Source organism: Crocodylus siamensis, chromosome 2 (genome assembly GCF_052110815.1).
Source record: "Crocodylus siamensis isolate JL-2025a chromosome 2, ASM5211081v1, whole genome shotgun sequence".
NCBI classification, from domain to species: domain Eukaryota; kingdom Metazoa; phylum Chordata; order Crocodylia; family Crocodylidae; genus Crocodylus; species Crocodylus siamensis.
In genome coordinates, this window is record NC_143396.1 from 295,667,791 (window position 1) to 295,686,638 (window position 18,848).

An 18,848-nucleotide genomic window follows, 5' to 3' on the forward strand; every position below is an offset into this window, starting at 1 on the left:
ACAATGAGGGCTGGAAGGGACCGCAGGAGGTCACATCTAGTCCAACCCCTGCTCACAGCAGGACCAGCCCCAGCTACATCATCCCAGCCAATGTTTTGTGAAGCCAGGCATCAAAAACCTCCAAGGATGGAGACTCCACCACCTCTCTAGGTAACCTGTTCCAGTGCTTTACTCCTTCCTGGTGAGACAGTTTTCCTAACATCCAACCTCAACTTCCCTTGCTGCAGCCTGAGCCCATTGCTCCTTGTCCTGCCATCTGCCCCCACTGAGACCAGCCCAGCTCCATCCTCTTTGCAGCCCCCCAGCAGGGAGGTGAAGGCTGCTATCAAATCCCCCTCGGTCTTCTCTTCTGCAGACTCAATCAGGCCAATTCCCTCAGCTTCTCCTCACCAGTCTTGTGCCCAGTCCCTAAACCATTTTCATTACCCTCTGCTGGACTCTCTCCCAACGTGTCCACATCCTTTTTGTAGTGAGAGGCCCACAGCTGGACACAGGACTCCAGATGTGGCCTCCCCAGTGCTGAATAAAGGGGAAAAATGACCACCCTCAATCTGCTGGCAATGCTCCTACCTATGCAGCCCAGGATGCCAGTAGTCTTCTTGGCAAGAAGGGTACTCGCAGTGCCGGTCCACATTACTTTGCTTTGCTCCGCAACTCAGACACAAAGTTTGCACACAACCTCACCCAGCGGCTGTGTTCCTGTAATGGAAACACGGCCTTGTTGTGTCCTACTTATGAGTGCTTTGGCATGATTTTTAGCTGGCCATTCTCCAGCCCCCTGGGATGCTAGCTGATTTTAAAAAGAGAGCCCAGATTAGTAGCAGAACATCATTAGTGATCAAGTCTCTTGAAGACTCAGGTTAAATGAAGAGCCAAAGATTTGTGGGAAATGAGTTGTGAACAGACTGTGAGAAAGCCACTTATCAAACTCAATCTGACGTTGAGAAGAGCCTGATCTGAACTTCCCTAGCATGCAGGGAAGTTTGGCTCCATGCCCTCACTCATTTACAACTTTTCTAAGGCTCATCACATTGTGTTGAGGAAAAAGCCAAGGAGTCTCTACACAGTCGTTTTCCACCTGACAAGAGCCGCTACAGTGACTTAAGGAAAACAAAAACACACCAAAAATCACTTCCTTTCGTTGTGCCATGTAATTCAAATGCTTTAAGATTTAGTGTCAGCTGAGATCTGCTCAAGTGGTAATTGCTCACTCTTTCAGACTATCCCAATTTACCATTGGAACAGTATCACTGTCACAGGAAGAGCTTCGCAAATTTATTTACACACTACAGGAAAGTGAATCAGCAGACATACCACATTTTAAATATAAATTGCTCCAAGGTACAATTTGCTCAAATTGCTGTAATGCACATTATGAATTTAATTCTAGTGTGTTTCTGCTATATAATAAACTGATTTGGAAGTATAAATGCAAATTAAATTCAGATAACCTATAATTTTATATAATATGATGTTTCATAAATATGGCATGGGTGGCTTATTACTGGATCAACTAGTCCTTAAATTGCATTGATTGTAATAAAGGCAAGGTCATCTCTTCCTTGCATGTATTAAGCAAGTAAGTCCACAGTAGCTGGTTGTTCTTTAGCTTATCTGTGTAAAACAAGCTGATCATAGCAGCATTGTACCTCCTGGCCTTATGCACTTACCTTCACAATAGTATTTCCATTCAAGGCAAGTGCTCTTCTCCTCATTACACAGGCTGGGACTTGAGGCACAGACAACCAGATATTTTACAAACATTTCAGTGGAAGTGCAATGTTTTGCCACTTCTGAGGATCTGGGTGTAAGTAGCAGGACTTCCAAGCACCCAAAATGCATCTTGGGCCTCACTGGAGATTACCAGCTAGGCATCCCCATGCCTGCACCCCGTGAAAGGCTTCATGTGGCGGGCATGCTGTGGGCCATGCCTGAACCATGCAGACAGCACTGATGTCTGCACAATGCACGGCAGCCGCGTCCATCTGGGAACAGCTCAGGGAAGGGAGAGGGGTTGGCCAGCCTTTTGTATAAGAATAGTCATTAGAGCAGGTGCTCAAGAAGCAGAACTAGGGGACAGCCTCCCCATTAGCCAGAGAGGGGTTAATTGCACAAATCCAACTCTCCAACAAAGGGTCCCAAGAATTAATCTATAGGCTGGGATGGCTGGGGGAAGAGTTGGTGGGGGTCCTCTCCACCCTACCTCTGCAAAATGGACTTTGCAGAAAGTAATGGAAGGCTCTAGAGATCCAGAAAGGGACCGGGCATGTCTACACAAGACACTTACTGCACAGTAGCTTAATGACTCTGGTCAGTAGTGTGCTGGGCACAGACTGTGTTCATACACTACTGTGCAGTGTTAATAGGCTACTGTGCAGTAAGAGTCACAAAAAACCCCACTACTGCCAGGGATAAGAGTGTGCACATGGGCAGTTATCACAGATCAGCTGCTGCACAGTAAATCCCCGCCTGTTTTTAGCACACTGTGGGTACTTCTACACGTTCACTAATGCACAGTAGTTATTGCGCATTTAGTTTAGTACTTGCTTAATGAAGTACTAACGAAATGCACACTAACTACAGTCACTGGCCAGGTTCGCAAAGCAACTGGGAACATAAGGAGGCCGGGCTCTTTAAGTGGTGGTTCGGCACTCCGGTCTGACGATTCGGTGCTGCTTTGTTCCTCTCACTCCCGGCGCAGCTGCCACCTAGGCCAGGAGGCACCTCCATTCCTAGAAGCACAGGTTTCTTCCAGCATACTCCAGGCGCCCGCATCTTTGCTGCTTGGTGTGCATAAAGCTACCAAACCCCGCGATGCTGTGAGCTTCCCAGTGATGGAGACCGCCTGGGGTGCTTGCTCACCCGTAGCAGGATGGGGTGCGCTTCAACAGCACAGGTCACCTGCCAGCGGGTCCAGTTCCCCGCAGCTGCTGGTGCCTGTGCAGCCGTGCGGAGCCCTGGGCTAGCAGGGGACTTGCAAGAAGATTAAGCATGGTGCAGGTAAGAGCCAACCCATCTGCTGCTTCTGTTCTCCCCTGGCTGACTGGGGGCAAGCCAGCCCCGGTTTGGGGGTTGCTGGGAGAGACGTATGGGTGCTGGTCTGGGTTCCTGTCCCTTCTCTCCTCTGGGTTTGTCCCTGCTGGTTTGGGGGCTCCTGCTGTGGACAACAGTCACGCACTGCAGCATTAGTAGGTAGTTTCCAACCCTCCCAGCCCCTCCTCCTAGCCAGTGGGTGACACTGGGGGGCACTCCTTCCATTGGGTGGGGGCACTGGGTAGGGAGCAGGGCCTGAGCTTGGCTCCTCAGGCAGATGCTCTGGTCAGCCCTGGCTGGAGTGGGGCAGGAGCAACTCTGGTCTTCCCAGACCCAGGTCCAGGGTGGGGGTCCAGGGGAGTCATACCTGCTTTGTGGGGCAGGGACTACGAGAGCAGCTCTACAACCTGGATGCAAGGGTCCCTCACCCAGGGGAGCAAAGCTCCAGTCTCTTTCCTCGTGGCAGATTCAGAGACATTGCAATGGGGGCTGGGGGTTGGCAACCCTGCCGATAAATCTTTGTGGCAGTGCAGAAACCAGTCTGGGAGCAATACAGCTCTCACTTCCCAGGACAGGATGGGATAGAAACGATCTAGGTTGCAGCTCACAGACTTCTTTTTGTACAGAGGGTCTATCTACCTACCATCTAAATAGTCTAGAGAGTTTTTGTTTATATTTTTTTTGGTCTTAGTTTCCCTTCCTGTCTTTAAAAAGATGAAGTCTAAGACAGATTTCCAAAATGTTCCCTATTAAATGCAAGCATATTCCAAAGAGTAAATATTACTACATTTTAATTAGTGTATATCAAGCGTATACCAAGTCTCAGACACCCCAGTAAAATTTAATTTTCCTTCACCTCATTTGCTCTAAGCAAAAAGGCATTTGGGGAATTAATGAGTTTACCAGCCCACAGCTTTCCTTGCCAATTCGTACCACAGCTGACTGTTCCTCTGCCGATTTCCTGCTTCAGAGGATTGGCTCTTCTCCTCTGCCCAATAATAAGAGCTCTCTGTTCTGTGATAGTTTCATCATAGTGATGTGACTGCTAATGATATGCTTGCCGTACACGTGCCAGCAATGTCATTGTGCACGAAAGAATATTTGTAAGTCTTGTCTTAGACTTTTTTTCAGTTCCTTCCTGGTAGATTTCTCCAGTTTAGCTTGTGGCTTGTTTATTTCAGCAGCAAGATGGAGCATCCCCAGGTTTTTTCATTACATTTTCAATTGGAGCTTATCTTTATCAATACCCCATCTTGCAAGACTCGCACAACTATATCATTTTAAGCATCTAAGCTGAAGTCAAAGGGACTCTTGTGATTCACTTTCGTGCAGGATTTCCCCCCTATACATTGAATTTAGGTATCTACATAATTGTTTGTAGGATCCCAGTCTAATAGTACAATACAAAGCAGAGGACGTAGCTTTATCTCGTGGGTTCAGACTGCAATGCATGTAATCTATACCAGGGGCTTGAACACTTAACATAGATTTCTAAAAATAAGCCCATAAATATGTACTTGAAAAGATTACCATTTAAGTTTCATGGCTGTCTTTGTAGCTCACTGAAGAGTAGGTGGTCTAGGTAAGTGGATGTGACATGTTTCAGCCAAAATTGGGATTTTTTTTAGGTGCATTAAGATAACGGGCACGTTTACCTGTGACGCTACATCAGTGTAGCAATACGCTGCAACAATGTAGCAGCCCTGTGCATCTACACGTGACCAGCAGCTACTTCACTGTAGTGGCGCGCTCCCTCGTTATAGCATACCACTATGGTAAAGTAGTGGCTAAAAATAACTGTGCATGCAGCGTACAACGCAGGATGGGCTGCTGTTGCACCATGCTTTAGTACTGCTACTAAGCATGACGTAGTACCAATGTCACTCTGCGGGAACATATAGATGCACCCAAAGAGTATGTAGGTTTATTCATTTGAGCCCTGGAAGGTGCTAGGGACCTCTTGTAAGGCAGGTACTTTTATCCAAGGTTCACAGTGTGATTCATTGAGGCACAAAGAGGTTACCTGACTTGCCCAAAGTTGTACAATAAGTCAGTGGCAGGACTTGTGGAAAATCTATCTCCAAGTCACCTTGTTGAACCACACAGCCTCACATTAAAGCAGTCTCTTTAAACCACACGTATATCAGTCTAATACCAAAGCTAATTGATTAACTAGGTTAAGTTTTCTGACAGTGATTGTCAAGGACAGCAATAGATTACAAGAGGCTGCTGTATTTAGGGGCCTATTCTTGAGAACAAGAGCTTTTCATTTACAGTGCATTATGTGATGAGAATACTTAAAGCATAAAGGGACCTCTACTATCATGCATAAACTTCTTTGAGGGACACTTGCCTAGTTTTGTTGCACACACTAAATTATACCTTTCTCACTAATCTCAATCTAAAGGGTCTTGAAAGAATTTAAATTGTTAGGTCAACTTCAATTTAGTACCCATTAAATAGAAGAGACACATTTGATTGGATGGACATTTAACCTGTGAATGAACCACTAAACAGAAGAATAAGATGACAAATACCTTGCTATCAACCGATTACAACTGTTTTCATAACAATTGGCAGAGTGGCCTCGGTTCTGGCTCGCTCCTGTCTTTGTCTGTGTGACACAAACCTTTTATTACTTTGGGCTTTCCAGTGTCTCCAACTACTCTAGCGGACCTTGCAGTTTGTCAGTTGAGTTGGATTTATCTTACAGATGCTCATGAAGCAAATCAAAGACATTTGTGTTTGGAAGAGAACATGGACTTTACCTAGGTGTAACGCTGAGTATCTCAGTGTGAACTAAATTCCTTCGCATAGGGTATGAGCTGCTTTTAGTAACACAGGATAAAAGATGGAATGGGATCGCCTGTGCCGGACTCACTGATGCAGCAGTGATGGAAGACCAACCCTTCTTCCATTTCTCAAACTCCATTTCAAAACGTGGGAAGTGTTTTGCCCTCTCTCTCCCTACTGGAAGGCTATTTCTATGGACTGTGGCATCTCAAAGAGGCAAAATAAGCGTTTTGCTTTTAACAGAGACTTTCTAATATAGTCCTGGGATCAGAAGGGATCTCAAGAGTCATCTAGGTCAAACCTGTACCCAAATGCAGACTGTACTCTTTCTGAGCTATCCCAGTTGGATGGCTACCCAACCTCTTCTTGAAAACATGAAATGGATGACATGCCACAGTTCTCCCACCCCACTTGCTCCACTGCCCTTCTGTGCTGAACAGTGTTTTTCTTTTCCCCCTGATATCTCATCTAAATTTCATTTAATGCAGTTTAAGCTCATTGTACCAAAAAAAAAGAAACAGTTGTTCCTCTTTATGGCAGCCAGTTAAATATTTTGAAGACTAAACATACCTACCTCAATGTACCTAGTTCTCTCAACTTCCCTCATCCGGTTTGTATTCCAGCCCCTCTAACATCTTTGCTATTCACCACTGGATCTTCTCCAGTTCCTCCACATCCCTCTTAAACTGTGGAGCCCGCAGCTACACCCATTACTCCAGCTGAAGCCTAACCACAGCAGAATAGAGCGGCACTATTTTCTCCTATGTCTTACATACTATGCTCCTATTAATGCAGCCCCAAATGGGTTACTTTTTGATGACTCCATCACACTGTTGGCTCATGTTGAGCCACCAAAACCTCTAAATCCCTCCCAGCCACATTACTGCTTAGCCAGTTATCTCCACCCTGTATTTGCACAGCTGCTTTTTCTTTCCTAGGTGTAGCACCTTACATTTGGCATTGTCAAATTTCCTTCTAGGTATAAACAACTGTAATGATATCAAAGGGTGCTGCTATAAACTGTTATTTCATCTGTGTGACTCTGTTGTGATCCAAGTGCAACAAAACCACCCCACTCATTAAAAGTAATATTGGGGTGATTTCGCTAAATTGTATCGTTATAGGTTCATGCAGCATAAGAGTTGGACCTGACCAAGTACCAGCCTCCCTCTCAGTTCCCCCTTTCCAAGAAGATAAAAAGGGTGTTGGTCCACATGCTCTTTCGTCTAGTGTTCATCTCTACCCCTCTTCTCCCCCATGTTTTGAAGCCCTCCCAATTTTGTGTCATCTGCCGACTTGATCAGGAACCACTCTACTCCTGTAGCCAAGTCATTAATAAAAAATGGTAAACAGCATTGAACCATAACAGATCCCTTTGGAGCCTTGCTGGAAACCTCCCACCACATTTATCCATTTATAATTACTCTTTGCGTGAAGTTATTTAGCCAGTTACATATCCACTTACCAGTGTTTCTATCCATTCCTCTAGTTTACTTATGAGAAAGTCATGTAGGACTGTATCAAAAGCCTCACTGAAGTTCAAGTATATTATGTCTACTGCATTCCCCTCATCTACCAAGGCGGTTACTCTATTCGGTCTCCTGTTTTGTATGTGTGACCCTGAGACAAATCATAATTGCAGGTCGGTGTCTCTATTGGAAACCTTGGTATCTACAAAACATGAAACAGCTGCAGTGAAATACTTGGGCATAGAGTTAAAGTAGTTTAAAAAGAGAGGAATGCAATAGAGAATCAAGTCCTTTGAGCAGATTTTGTAGAAGTTGGGGTTTTTGTTTGTTTTTTTATTTTTTCTGCTAATTTAATCTTTTGCTAAGAACCCTTTGTGTTGCAGTGAGCTGGTGAACCGCATAATTGTCTCTGTTCAGGGTACCTGCACAAGAGGAACAAACAAAGGGGATAATTTCAAAATCCTGTTGGCCACTTGGGAGAGCATTATTTGGTTTGCCTTCTGTTTTAAGCATTTCCAGGGCTCCTGTCGACAATGGCCATTGAGCAGCTAATCCTGTTTGTTATCTCCTGTAGCAGTAAACATGTATTATCTAATAGGAGGGCTTCCAATATTTTGTGTGCACTCCATTGTGCTGCGGCCATGATGAATGCTTTATTAGAATTAGTTTGCAACGGAAACAATGGAGTAACAAATGGCTATGCATTTGGTTTCATTGGTGTATTACGTTGACTGGGCCACTGTGGGCCTTCTTGGAAGAGCAATAACAGGAAAGAGGCAGATTGGTTTCATTTGCTCAAATAACATTCATGTTTTTGTAACAAGGCAGCTGAATCTAAATAACTGGGCATTCCCTGGGTATTTCAGCAGTCCAGAAGCACAGTCCAAAAGGCTCCAAATACAAAACCAGCCCTTCCTGCCAAAATGATTTTAAGGCAGAGGAAAAGCTCAAATTAAAAACAAGAAGTAGGTACTCTTTCCAAATTACCAAATATATGGCTATAACTCTTTGAGACAAGTAGCTGAACAGGGTTAAACAGTCTTCATGGTTCCACTTATATAATTTTATTTTGGAAGGATTATTTTGGAGAGCCCACCTATGAAAACCTGCCATTTGCACAATAAAATTATTGCAGTTAATGATAAGTGTTGCCTAATCTATCTGATCAGCATTTGCATGCACAGAAGACAGGGAATTAGGAGGCGTGCTTCAGCTGTGGGTCATCCCAAGCAAAATGTATTTAGAAATTCAAACTCACATTGGAAGAAGTGCTAATATCCAAACCGACTTCTGGTCTGCAAACACCAAATGGAACAAGACACTGCTTGAACAAAAGGCACAAAAGCTGCCATTGCACTTCTTACCTCACGATAATCAGCACAATCCACAACAAACCCATCACAGTCCATGGGTCCAAAACAAGCCGGTCACAGAACATGACATACCTCGTTCAAACACCCCCTATGAAAACCGTGCTGGTGAACCTTTCTGGATGGACTCGCAAGGACAGGGACACCCATCACCAGTGAGAGGATATTTTTTCACAGGAGTCCATCTATGACTGTACAGTCCTTGTACTGAAAATAAACTTCTGCAAAACCTTCAGAAGAGAAGCCTAAGAACAACAACTCATAATTTTATTTTCCACCAAAAAAACACAGACTTCAAAGACACGTGTTTTATGGCTTTTTATAACTTGCCTCTGCTTCCTTTGCTAACCTCTCTGTGCTCCAGAGGTGATAATGGCCCTACTTCTTTTAGACGGCTATGATTCTTTTATATAATTAGGTTTATCTCTAGCAACTGCCCTTTACTGGGTCCATAACTACTTCTGATGACCTCTCTTTGCTCCTTTACTGTCCACCTGCCAATTTAAGTGATCACGTTCATTAACATCAGAAGGTTAAACAAAAGTCATTTTTTTGCCTGCTATTTAGCTTAGCCTACATCTGCTTCTTTCCCAGACCTGAAGAAGCACATTTTGTACCTAAAAACTTGTCATCTCTCCCAGTTATAAAGCCGAGGCAATGAAAGCAAATCTTGCTTCGTGCATACTTCCCTGGACTGTCACAGTTACAAGACAACTTTCAGAATACATTTAGTGTCTTTTAAAACATTTTTTTCCATTCTAATTATACCTGCACTAAGCTTGAGAAAGTTGAAACTTGGTGATGGGAGCTCATTGCCACCAATCACCATCCAGACCAAGAGGTAGTACCAAAAGAGTACTTAGAGAGTTAAGTGGCTAACAAGGATATTTGGAATTGTTATAAGTAAATCATAAAAAACCCCACATGATTTTGGGCCAGGTTAAAAGCCCTCATGCTTCCACTGTTTCAGAAAGCAGAGGAGAGGACTAGGGATCATTTATCTTGGATCTGATCTAGATCGACTGGAATGAACTGGTTGCAAATCTCAAGATGGTCAGAAACTTGGAAGGAAGTGATGGGTTATGGTTGAACTAGTTATATCAAGGGAAAGAAAACATGGGAATAGCAAAATAAGGATGGTGGGATTTTAAAAAAGACAGATTTAAACTGACTAAGGTCCCTTGGACTGACATATTACAGGGAAAAAGGGGGCTCTTAAGGGGTGCATAAATCGAGAAGGGCATACTGTGCTGTTAGAGGCTCAGCAACAAGCCATTCGAATGCAAAGGAAAAAAGAAGAAGAAGAAGCAGCGGGGACCAGTGTGGCTATGTAAGAAGTTCCCTGGTTCTCTGAAAATCCAAAGAGATATGGACAGGCAATGGAAGGACAGGCATCACTAAGAAGGTGTACAAAGGAATAGCATGGGACAATTCAGGGAAGCAAAGGCAAACTATGAGTGGCCCTGACAAGAAACAGAAAGGCAACAAGAAGGGAATCTTTAAATATAAGAAATGGAAGAGAACGACTAGGGAGTCTGTGTCTGCTGCTTGATGAAGAAGGGAGGTTTTAGCAAGAGACACTGGGAAGGAAGAGCTGTTCATTCAGTGCCTGGTTTGCTTCAGTCATCACAAAAATTAAACTGAGACCTGACTAGCAAAATTAACAGAAGCCGATTTCCCCCTTCAGCAGGTAACTGTTTAATACATAAGGAGAAGGCAGTTGGCATAACACAGTCCCACATACCATTCTCTTCTGGAAACGGGAGAAATGTGAGCTAAATAATATTGCCATTAGGTGGCTATAACATTGGTACAATAACCACAGGCAGGACGACCTATTAACAGATCAATGCAATGCCAGACTGGCAGGAGGTCTCAGTAGGACTCTGTAGGGGCCTAGTTCGGGTCCATTCTGCTTACTCTTTTTATCAGTGACTTGTATGCAGGGATAGAGAATTACAGGCAAAATTTGCCAGTGGCACAAAACTGGGAGGGGGTTGCAAACGCTCTGGAGACGTGGTTGCAATACAAAGGGATGTGGATACATTGGAGAACTGTGCCATGGGCAACAAAATTAAATTGAACAAAGAGAAATACAGGGTGATCAGGAAGGAAAAAACTAAATGGACTTGAAAAGTTGCCTTAAAGAAGGAAGACACCTTTTCTGTCTTTTTGCAAAGAAGCAGCCACGGACCAATGGCCTGTCGTTGCAGCAAGCTAAGTTTAGACTGGATATCCAGAAAAAACAAAAACCTTGTTCACTGTCAGAGCAGGGCGGCAGTGGAATAGATGCCAGGAGAAGGAGTGGTCTCTCCATCACTGGAGGCGTCAAGAGGAGGTTGGGCAGCCCCTGGTTGGGGTGATCTGGTTGTAGCTATGTCCATGTTCAACTATTGGGATTTCATGGGCTTCTGGGTTTTGTTGGTTGCTCCTGGCCTTTTCCCCCACCCCACTTCCTTTTTTGTGCTATGTGTATCCCCAGAGGCAATAAATGTTGGTTACAGCCCAGGCCGGGGACTTCAGCTAGGGTGTGCCAATGCTCCTGCTAGGAGTGAAACTGGAGGTTCCTGGCTAGAGAGTTTTGCTCGGGACCAGACAAATGCCAGATTTGGGGTCAGGAAGCAATTTTACCCCATAGTCAGATCAGTGCAGACCATGGGGAGTTTTGCCTTCCTCTGTAGTGGGGGTTATGGCCCTCTACCAACGACTCTTGAGTGTATTGACATCGTTTAATAGAAGCTGCTGCCGGTCTTTGCTTTACCTGTGGCAGGTTAGGGTAATCTATGTTGTGTCAGGGTCTTATGTAGACTCATGCAACCCATTATGGTTGCACGGGCTGGTTTGGACAGGGCTGATCCTGACTCGGGCAGGGGATAAGACTAGACGTGACCTCTGGTGCCTTCCAGCCCCACTCCTCTATGACTTCACACAAACAGGCGGGGATAGCGGTTTAGGTAACATAACTGTCTAGCAGCTAATGAAGCAGGTTGTTGGCTATGAAAATTCATGCCTCTGATCCAGTTAGTTTTTGCCATATTTCCTGCCTTTTTAAACATCAGGGCTGCTAAGAAGGGCTGGAGGGCCGTGGTGTATCAGATGCAACATAACACAGCGACGTAACACTTGGGGGGAAAAAAAGAAAGAAAGAATAATTTGCTGCTGCACTAACAAAAATATTAAGTGCAAGGTGTGGGAGATGGTAGTGCCCTTCCACACACTGCAATTTAGACTTTTTTTTTCCTCGCCCCTGCATTTGAAAAAGGATATAGAGGAACTAGAAGAGATCCAGAGGCAAGCAACAAGAGGACAGTCAAGAGGTTGCATAGGAAGAGCTGGAATTGCCTTCACTGAAGTTTTCCAAGAAGCTGGATGGGCATTCATGTGGGATGGTTTATAAGGAGTGCAGCCTGCCTTTGTGTAGGGGCGTTGGACTAGATGAGTCTTGAGGTCCCTTCCAATTCTATGACTCTGTGGCCATAAACCAGTCCCCGGCCTTCTTCGATGCGTCTCCAGTCCACCCTTTCTATATGAACTGCTCCTGATATTCTGCACAGGCCACTGCTTCTTGTGCTGGTGTGGCCAGACCTTGTGGGGTGCACTGTGGTCCCTGGTTACCAGTGGGGTTATCCCATAACTCCCTGTTCTGGTTCCTCGGAAGCAGCTAATCCCGACCATCATCATAAACACTACATTGTCCTAGCTGGAAGTCACCTGCTGCAATATGGCAGCTCTACAGTCCGTGCGAGAATGATTGATGTATATATACATTGCACATTTCTCGCAAAGGATCTGTACTCTTCTAGACACAGATATAACTTCAGCACTGAAATATTCCTCTGTGCTGTTTAAAAGCCCTCACCTTCTTTGCTAGAAATGGTTGCACTTCAATGCTAGTTAAGTGCCTTTCAGTAATTTCAAGTTTTCCATTCTCTATTTAGGAATGTGGTAGTATCTGTTAATTACTTCTGTACACTTAGGGACTTTTCCATCTCTGGTTTCTACCAGTCGCTAGTAGACCAGGCTCCAGTCTGGACTGCACCCAAGTATTTAACATAGTTTTCCTTTAAAAGCATTTGGGATAGAAACTTATTAACATACCTAAGATGTGCTGTAATTCCAGGTTCCACTATGCAAAACCTTCTTTAAAATTACAGGACCTGAGTGTGACCTGACTTCGTTAGTGCTGGTCCATTATCATTATTCATATCATTATTCATATCCTGTCTCTGATAGAGCCTGCGACGTGGCTAGCACCAAACAAATCCAAGTTCCTTGGTTCCTGACCCCAAAAGCTCCTCTCTCTCCTGCCTCCTTCCTGCCATGGAAGAATCTTCACTTTCTGTACAGAGAAAAAAAGTCACTTCACTTTTCTTCAGCGAAACTCAGTGTTGTAATAGCCTGAGGGCTGGTATCAGGTTTAGGTGTCTACAGCAAGTTATATGACTTAGTATTATAGCTGAAATAAAAGCCAGCCCTGTGTGAAGCAAGCTCAACCTCCCATATAACTTTTACAAGGCTGACTGCCCCTGAACAGAGCCTCCAGGGATTAACCCTACAAAGGGCCCTACACACAACTTTATGCATACAGGGCCAAAGAATCATTTGCCTGCTTCCCTTTGTACCAATAAGATTTTAACAAGTATGTAATGTTGCAGCCAATCAGCTTTGGGACAGGAATTCTGGAACTACAGCCCCGACCTTCCTCCACTCTGCCGCCCGTCATCCATGAACGAGGGTGTCCTGCAAAGGCGCCGTCATTCTTTTAGCTCCTTTCTGAACCCCATCCAGTTTGTCCCAGCGGTGGGATCTGAATACCCTGCAGCTTTACACGCATAATCTGGGAAGAGTAATAGAGGCACTGAAATCCCTTGAGCAAACAATTTCTAATTTGGCATCGGGTCGACTGGATAGTGTAGATAGCCAGGATGGCGGAGCAGTACACCGAAAAGGCCGTGCCTGAACTAAGAGAGCTGGCGAAAGAGAGAGGCCTTCATGTGAAGAAAGGGCTAAAGAAGGAGGAACTGATTAAACTCCTGTGTGATAATGACTCAGTCTCAGAGCAACCTCCACACGTGACAACTCCTGTCTCCTCCCCAGAATCACAGCGCCGCACGCCAAGTTCGCAGTCCTCAGGGAGATCAACCCCTACAGAGGAGCGACAGGGCAAGCTCAAGTATGAGCTGGAGCTGAAAAAGATGGAGCTGGAGTTGAAAAAAATGGAGCTGGAGAAGGCAAAGATGGAGAAGGAGGCTGAGCGTGAGAAGGCAAAGATGGAGATGGAGATGAAGATGGAGCTGGCGGAGAAGACAGCACAGCGCGAGGCCTGAGAGGCGGAGGCCCGAGAGGCAGAGGCCAAGCGCAAGCACGAACTGGAGGTACTCCGTCTGCGGACCAACGGGGATGATGCGGCCCCTCCGCAAGCGCCCGGGGAACGCCCCAAACCGAACTCCTCAGCCTTCGCTCGCTACCGACCCGGAGATGACCCCGACGTATTCCTCAGCATCTTTGAGAAGCAAGCCCGACGGTTGAAGGTGCCTGAGGAGGAGTACATGCTGCACGTAGCGGCTCTGGTAGATGGCGACCTGGCGGCGGTCCTGAACAGCCTGCCCTCAGATACCGCTGATGATTATGATACATTTAAACAGGCCGTGGCTGCAAGGTTCAAGTTAGGGCCGGACTATTTCCGGAAAAAATTCCAGAATCTCCGCCCGCAACTGGAGAAGTCAGTGGCTGATTATGTGGCCTTGATGCGGGATGCTTTCCTTAAATGGGGAGGGGGAGCCAAGGCTGACACTGCCGAGAAAACGTACCAGCTCATGGCATTGGACCAATTCTATCATTGCTGTCCAAGGGAGGTTAAAACCCTGGTCAAGGACAGGGGCCCCAAAACAGTCCAAGAGGCCACTGAAATTGCGGATCAGCTGTTGCTTAATCGTGAAGGGTCAGACGAAAAACCTCCCCACTCTGGGAAGGAACATAAAGGGTCCAAAGAGGGGCAAGGGGAGGGTCGGTCCAAAAGGGGAAAAGGGGCCATCCCAGACTGAGCGGAAGGTGGCCCCTGATTGGACCAAACACCCCAATTCGGAAAAGAGGGGGTGCTATAACTGCGGGGAGCCGGGCCACATCAAGCCCAACTGCCCAAAGTTAAGCAACAAACCCAAGCCCGTCAGACATGCAACAGCTGTACGCAGTGAGGGGGGAGACCCGAGCCCCTCCGAGGGGTGTGCCTGTTGCTACAGGATCACAAACCCAGGGGAGGTGATGGCCCCCCACCGGACCAAGATAACGGTCAGTGGGAGAACCCTTATTGGGGAACTGGACACGGGGTCCAGCGTGACATTAATCGATGCCAACCTAGTTTCACCTGCAGATATAATCCCAGGGAGGACCCTGACCACTCAAGGGGTGGGGTCTCCGCCATTCGAGATACCGGTAACCCGGTCACCCATCGAGTGGAGAGGCTGCTCGATGCATGTAGAAATGGGTGTGATGGAATGGACTCCAGCTCCCATCCTGGTGGGACGGGATATCATCGATATAGAACTCCTGCACAGAGAGATGGACCAGGCCCCAGAGCTAGAGCCCTACCGCATTAACGCGGTGACTCGTCTGCAGAGCAAAAAGGCTAGATGGGGAGGGTTAGAAACTCCCCAAGAGACAGCCACGCCATTGGCTGCACTGGGAGAGGCCCCAGTGCAGGGTGATCGCACACCAGTTCCTGAGGGAACTAGCAACCCCGAGGGTGGGCTAAGTGACAGTCCCAGGGAAGTGTCTGTTCCGTCAGTGGCAGAGGAAGGAGAGACTCTCAGGGAGGAGTTCAGCGAAGTCCCTGAGGGTGAAGATGCACTCCCCGCAGGAGCCCACGAACTCTCTGCGGACAGCTTAGCCGGGCGAGAGGAGTTCAAGCAGGAGGTTCTGGCGGACCCCAGCCTGGAAGACTCCGGCAGACGGCTCAGGAGCAGGACAGTGAGTTTACCCCAGAGAAGAGGGAACAGGTAGTCTGGGGTAAGGGACTTCTCTACCGGTTGTGGGTGCCCAAGAACTGCACCCAGACCTGGGAACCCCATCGCCAGATCATAGTACCTCGCAAATACAGACAACGATTGCTCTCCATGGCTCACAATTTACCGTGTGCTGGTCACATGGGCAGGGAATGGACACGCCAGCAGCTGCAGGCAAACTTTTATTGGCCCCGAATTGCCCAGGATGTGACGGACTACTGCAGATCTGGTGGGACATGCCAGCGGACGGGCAAAAGTGGGGACAAGAGAAAGGCTCCCCTACAGCCCCTCCCTGCTCCCTTGTGGGACAAGATTGAGGCCATTAAAGACTGGCCGCCTCCACAAACCAAGAAGCAAGTCAGAGCCTTCCTCGGCCTGGCCGGATATTACAGACGGTTTGTCCCGGGATTCGGAGCGACGGCGGCTCCCCTACACGAGCTGACCAAGAAGGGCAGCCCTGACCCCGTGGTCTGGAGGCCGGGGTGCCAAGAAGCATTCGACACCCTAAAGGCCGCCCTGGTCAAACACCCGATCCTGAAGGCACCGCTCTCGGATGAACCCTTCTACGTCGCCACGGACGCCTCCGACGCGGGACGAGGAGCCGTACTCCTACAAGAGCACCAAGGGACGCAGCACCCCGTGGCGTACCTCAGCTGGAAGTTAATCCCTCGGGAGCGAAACCTGTCGTCTATCGAGAAGGAGTGTCTGGCAATTGTCTGGGCACTGAACACGCTGAGGCCCTCTCTATGGGGGCAGCAGTTCGCTGTCCTATCGGACCATGCCCCACTGCAGCGGCTGCAGACGATGCAAGGCCCCACTGCCAAGCTGCAGCGACGGGCCCGGCAGCTTCAGGAGTTCGACGTCACCATCGAGCACATCCAGGGAAGCCAGAACGTGGTCGCGGACGCCCTGTCACGAAAGGACTCGGGGTCGTGGGTCGGGTGGACTCGGACCTGCTTGACAGCGCTCGGGCGGGGAAGTTCCTGAATGTGCTGTTATGTTTTATAAGTTTTATTGTTAGGCTCAGTATCGTGTGGGGTGTAATTTCTCTTTAGGGGTGAAAGGTGACCCCTCCAAACTAGCACGCTTGTCTCCATACCCCTGTGAAGCTACGGATCCAAGCTTTTAAAGGAGAGGGGGGAAGTGTGGCAGAAAACCACCTTGTTTCTCCCCAAAATCTCTTCCCTGTGACACTGTGACTAAAATCTCTGAGCTGCAACCATTTGATTAGATGGGCCAGCACGGAGGGGACCCCACCCTGGCTGGTCTCTTTAGGTAACTTGAACTGGCTGCAGCCCTGAAGGAGAGGGGGAACCTGCTCCCTCTGCCTACCTGACTTGCATCAATTACCTGGGTGGGGGGTTTCTACCTGGGGAGCTGGAATCTGCCTGGTAAGAGGTGATGTATTTCAAATCGGTTGGCTGACAGCCAACTGGGGCTGACCTCCACTGGCCCAGGTGAGTGAGGTCACAGGGGCTATATAGGTTGGCGGGGGAGGAGGCTCGCGCTTCTCTCTTCGGCCATGAGGTGAAGCAGCAGCCAAGCAGGGGAGACAGAGGAGCCTTGCCATCGGGACCTAGCTCTCCCTCACCCCAAGACTCCCGAGGGGAAACGGAAGAACTCTGGAAGATGCTTGTGAGTAAGCTACTCAATCAGACTAGATATCAAGCTGGCAGTAACACAGATGCGTGATCAAAAGGCTACCTCAGCCCCGCTGTTTGCTCTTTAGGATTTCTAAGAAATTGCTCAACCCTGTACCCTAGTTTCCCCTACCCCCTGTAATCAATACAGTTCTCCTTTTTGACCGGTGTGGGAGACTTATTGAGGAGTGGGTCTAAATTACGCCAGAGAGACCCCTTAGGTCTGCGGACTAAGGGAGACTTTACTTTTTGCCCCCTTGACTTGGGGAAGTGCCCCAAGTGCCTGTACCGGGTCGAGTACCCGTCGGACTATTAGGCCTCTGTTTCCCCGAGGACACAGGGCTGAGACAGTCCCTTCTCGGGGTGGTGGCAGCTACATTATCCCCAGGCTAGTGAGTGTGCTCCGGGAGAGGGGTCGGCCGAGCATAAGGCGCCCCTAGGGAGGCATCCGGAGTCTGGAAGGTGGTCGGGCGCAGGGAGGTGGGCGGCTCAACACAGGAGCGCCCCCTACTGGCCCACCACAGTCCCCATCCTTTCTGAAGTGTTGATACAAGGCACGTTGATAATGGTCTCATTAATGCTATACATAATGGTAATGTCAATACTCCTTATACATTCAAGAATGTATTCGCCCTGTAACACGTTAAGTATCTTCTGCCATAATCCTTAAATCTTTCTTCTGATCATATGCCCAGAGTCTTGGTTCCTCAATGTATGGCCTTGCATTTAGCTGCATGAAAACAAAGGTCGATCATGTGAGCCAAGCCCATCATTCTATCTATACTGATCTACATAAATGCCTTATTTTCATCATTATTTACAACTCCACAATGTTTTCATTGTCTGAGATTATTTCTAGCAATTACTGTGTTTTCTTCCACATCATTAATAAAGATATTGAATAACAATGGGCTAAGAAAAAGTCCCCTATGGGATGTTACTAAACAAATCTACAATGGAGAATACATTCCCATTCCAAGTGACATTCAGACTTACCAGCTAGCTAGTTATTTTGTCTTTGGTTTTGGCATAAAACCCCCTTTTTTTCATTTAAAAGACAGCATGGCATTAAGCGAAAAGACTTAATGTAGTACCTCCCAGCTATCTTTGTCAGCCAAACATCCAGTCTTACTAAAAGAAACTATAAAAAGACTATATCATATATGCTATAGATGAGGTAAGACAACAGCAAAAGTACATGCTATCAGTGGTAAAAGATGAAGGTATATTATGAAATGCCCAATCCCCCAGAGAGATTTTTACAAGAAGAATCATAAAATTGTTTCAGGATGTTTTTAGCTACCTCTCCTATTCCATTAATTCTAGCCCAGACTCTCTATGTAGATTCCTCGCTCCAAGGGAGAGATGAATCCTAACTTCTAAGTGCAGGAGAAAATGTCAGTCTCTGGATGCCACATCACCAGCCACTAACCATGACACTGCTGCTACTGTGCAGTAGGGTTGCAAACAACCCATGAGCCACTGGACTGCACAGTACCAGTGGGTACTGCACAGTCATCAAGCACTTGCTAAAGCAAGTAC

General features: G+C 47.1%; 1 protein-coding gene across 1 annotated transcript; it reads left to right on the forward strand.

Moving 5' to 3' along the window:
• The first annotated feature begins 13,552 nt into the window (after positions 1-13,552).
• LOC149872440 (uncharacterized) lies at positions 13,553-16,653 on the forward strand. The gene is given in 3 exon segments (XM_090034665.1): positions 13,553-14,671; positions 15,522-15,631; positions 16,177-16,653. Coding segments are annotated over 3 exon segments (1,668 nt in total). The 5' UTR covers positions 13,553-13,590.
• The last annotated feature ends 2,195 nt before the right edge of the window (positions 16,654-18,848 follow it).